General features: G+C 49.3%; 1 protein-coding gene across 2 annotated transcripts in view; it reads right to left on the bottom strand.

Annotated features, from left to right (window-relative positions):
- Window positions 1-3,348, bottom strand: part of arhgef2 (rho/rac guanine nucleotide exchange factor (GEF) 2) — a 33,170-nt gene that overhangs the window by 13,210 nt on the left and 16,612 nt on the right. For both annotated transcript variants that reach the window (XM_046044924.1, XM_046044925.1), the window contains exons 9-12: window positions 2,409-2,534; window positions 1,505-1,622; window positions 615-866; window positions 455-531 (exon numbers count right to left, since the gene is read on the bottom strand). In XM_046044924.1, coding sequence (XP_045900880.1) covers window positions 455-531; window positions 615-866; window positions 1,505-1,622; window positions 2,409-2,534 — 573 coding nt within the window. The remainder of the gene's footprint in view (window positions 1-454; window positions 532-614; window positions 867-1,504; window positions 1,623-2,408; window positions 2,535-3,348) is intronic.

Here is a 3,348-nt window from a genome sequence, read left to right on the forward strand (position 1 = left end):
GGCTCAGGGTGGGCGGCCATCTGCCTCGACCGGTTGGGGTGAGAGAGAGAGAGAGAGAGAAAGAGAGAGAGAAAGAGAGAGAGAGAGAGAGAGAGAGACCTGAGCCAACAATTCAAGACCCTCAAGAAGGAGCTGGGTTTGTTTGTCCTGCTCCCATCATGACCTGGACCTATATATGTGGCTGTATCTGAGTGGGTTGCCCACAAATTTCTGGGTTGGCGGTTCTATCCCAGGCTCCTCCTTTCCACAGTTGGCAAGATACTGAACCCTGAGTTGCTCCTGATGGACAGGCCTTACAGTGTGTGTGATTGGATGAGAGGACAATTGCCCATTATTTCCTCATTTGGCAAGCAGTTTTATCAAAAGTGACATTATGGTAGAAAAGATGAAAGATGGATGGAGAGAACAGGAGGAGAGACACAAGGAGGTGCAACTGTGACCAGGTGAGACTCACCAATGATGCAAAAGTGAACTTCTGATCTTTCTCCTGAAGAAAAACCAGGATGTCTGACATCAGGAGGACCAGCACATCTGGAGACAAACATACAGAGGTTGGTATAAGCTCCACCCACATATCATCAAGGCAGGTAAACAGGTCATACAGCCTCCTCCACCTTTCATCCTGGAGCCCTGGACCTTCCAGAGAAGCGTCCCCTCGTGGAGGAGTCTCCTCCTCAGCAGCTCTCCTCCTCTGAACACTCCACCTCCTCGGACCTCTGCCTGGGCCCGAGGGTCCAGACGGGCCTGGATCTCCTGCAGCCTCCTGGTTCGGTCCAGCTCCAACACCTCCTTGTCCACAGAGCTGATCAGCTCCTTCAGTAGGTGCAGTGCCCGGCTCAGAGCCTGTGCCTCCTCCTCCTGTCTGCCTGCAGGAAGGGAACATCAGAGGTCAGGGATCAGTGGCTATTAAAAGTCAGAGGTTATTAATGCCTGGAATCCACCGGAAACGGTTCTGACTTGCCGCGCTGGAACTTGCAGACGTATATAAACTGGGCCCCACTGGAACTCGTATATAAACTGGGCCGCACTGGAACTCGTCTGCAGACGTATATAAACTGGGCCGCACTGGAACTCGTCTGCAGACGTATATAAACTGGGCCCCATTCGAACTCGTATATAAACTGGGCCGCACTGGAACTCGTCTGCAGACGTATATAAACTGGGCCCCACTGGAACTCGTCTGCAGACGTATATAAACTGGGCCCCACTGGAACTCGTCTGCAGATGTATATAAACTGGGCCCCACTGGAACTTGTATATAAACTGGGCCCCACTGGAACGCGTATATAAACTGGGCCCCACTGGAACTCGTCTGCAGACGTATATAAACTGGGCCCCACTGGAACTCGTATATAAACTGGGCCGCACTGGAACTCGTCTGCAGACGTATATAAACTGGGCCCCACTGGAACGCGTATATAAACTGGGCCGCACTGGAACTCGTCTGCAGACGTATATAAACTGGTGGAACGGTGGAATCCAGCAGTGCAAGTTCGTAGGTTACCTTTGGTGTTGTCGAGGATTCGCTGGATGAGGACAGGGTACTTTGTGATTCGCTGTGTCACCAACAGGATGCACTCCTGGACGCCATGACGACGGAGCAGAGGACCACGACAGGCACGCTGAGCATTATGGTATGAGAAAGACAGAGAGTCAACATTAACCAAGTAAAACTGTGTCTACACTGAAACATACCAAGGTCTAGATCTGGACAAACTAGCATAAACCAGTATTAAACAAAGTCTAACCATAGGAAAGAATAAACCAGACCAGGTTAAACCAGTCTGAACCACGTTTGATGGACTTAAACCAGGCAAACGAGATTTAACAGGTCTAAACCAGGAAAGCAGGGTTGAATCTGGGTCTAAAAAAGGCTGAAACAGGTCTAATCAAAATTAACACAGGTTGAAAACGCCAACAAACGGCTGAGCCTGATTGGTTGTTAGTAAAGCAAATACAGGACAGATATCTTTGGTGTGTAGAACTTCGTACAGGGCCCAGATCTAGTCTAGTCTAAGCAGTGTAGTAAAAGTCTAGTCAAAAGCTGAGTAACCAGATCAACCTGACTAAAGGTCTAAACCACACAGAAGAAATCCCTGCGGCAGGCTAAAGCAGTCTAAACTGGGTCTAGTCAGATCCAGATCCTGGTAATAAAGTTAATAAAGTTTAGGTCCTGGATCTGGTCCAGGTCAGTGTTTCCCATACATTGATTTATTTGTGCCGTCTTTTCCCCACAGAAAACGTTCCTGAATAAATCCATAGTTGATTGGTAAGTATCAAAGACACCGCTGCACAAACTTGTCCAAAACTAATGCATTCAAGTTAACGCAATACAGCTGGGTTGCCAAGGTGAGCAAGATGTACATAGCTGCTAGTCCCCCGCTCCCACTAACCCTCCTGGTCCTTACCCTGATGAACTGCTGCAGTCTTCGGTCTCGAGTTAAAACTTCTTTGTAGAGTTTAACAGCTTTCGGGTGTCGACTGCAGAACTCAGAGTAAAGTTTCTTCATGTCGTCTGCAGACTGACCTGAAAACTACGCAAACACACACACACACACACACACGGATAAACTACATGTGGATTAGCACATACAGTATCTCACGGAAGTGATTCAGCCCTGACCTTTTAGTAAATATCTGATTCTATCTTTTCATGTTTCAACAGTGAAGAAATGACCCTTTGCTCCAGTGTAAAGTAGTGAGCAGCTTGTAGAACAGTGTAAATCTGCTGTCCCCTCAAAATAACACATCACACAGCCGTTAATGTCTAAACCGCTGGCAACAAAAGTGAGGACACGCCTAAGTGAAAATGTCCACATTGGGCCCAAAGTGTCAATATTTTGTGGGGCCCCCATTATTTCCCAGCGCTGCCTTAACGCTCTTGGGCCTGGAGTTCAGCAGAGCTTCACAGGTTGCCTCTGGAGTCCTCTTCCACTCCTCCATGACAACATCACGGAGCTGGTAGATGTTAGAGACCTTGCGCTCCTCCACCTTCCGTTTGAGGAACCCCACAGATGCTCAGTAGGGTTCAGGTCTGGAGACCCTCAGCTTCTTTAGCGAGGCAGAGGTCGTCTTGGAGGTGTGTATGGGGGCGTTATCATGTTGGAATACTGCCCTGCGGCCCGGTCTCTGAAGGGAGGGGATCCTGCTCTGCTTCAGTGTGTCACAGTACATGTTGGCATTCATGGTTCCCTCAGTGAGCTGGAGCTCCCCAGTGCCGGCAGCACCCATAGAGCCCCAGACCAGGACACTTTGTCCTCCTCACCTGGTTGCCGCCACACACGCTTGACACCATCTGAACCAGATAAGTTTATCTTGGTCTCATCAGACCACAGGACCTGGTTCCAG

The sequence above is a fragment of the Micropterus dolomieu genome, linkage group LG03, assembly GCF_021292245.1.
Source record: "Micropterus dolomieu isolate WLL.071019.BEF.003 ecotype Adirondacks linkage group LG03, ASM2129224v1, whole genome shotgun sequence".
Taxonomy (NCBI): Eukaryota; Metazoa; Chordata; class Actinopteri; order Centrarchiformes; family Centrarchidae; genus Micropterus; species Micropterus dolomieu.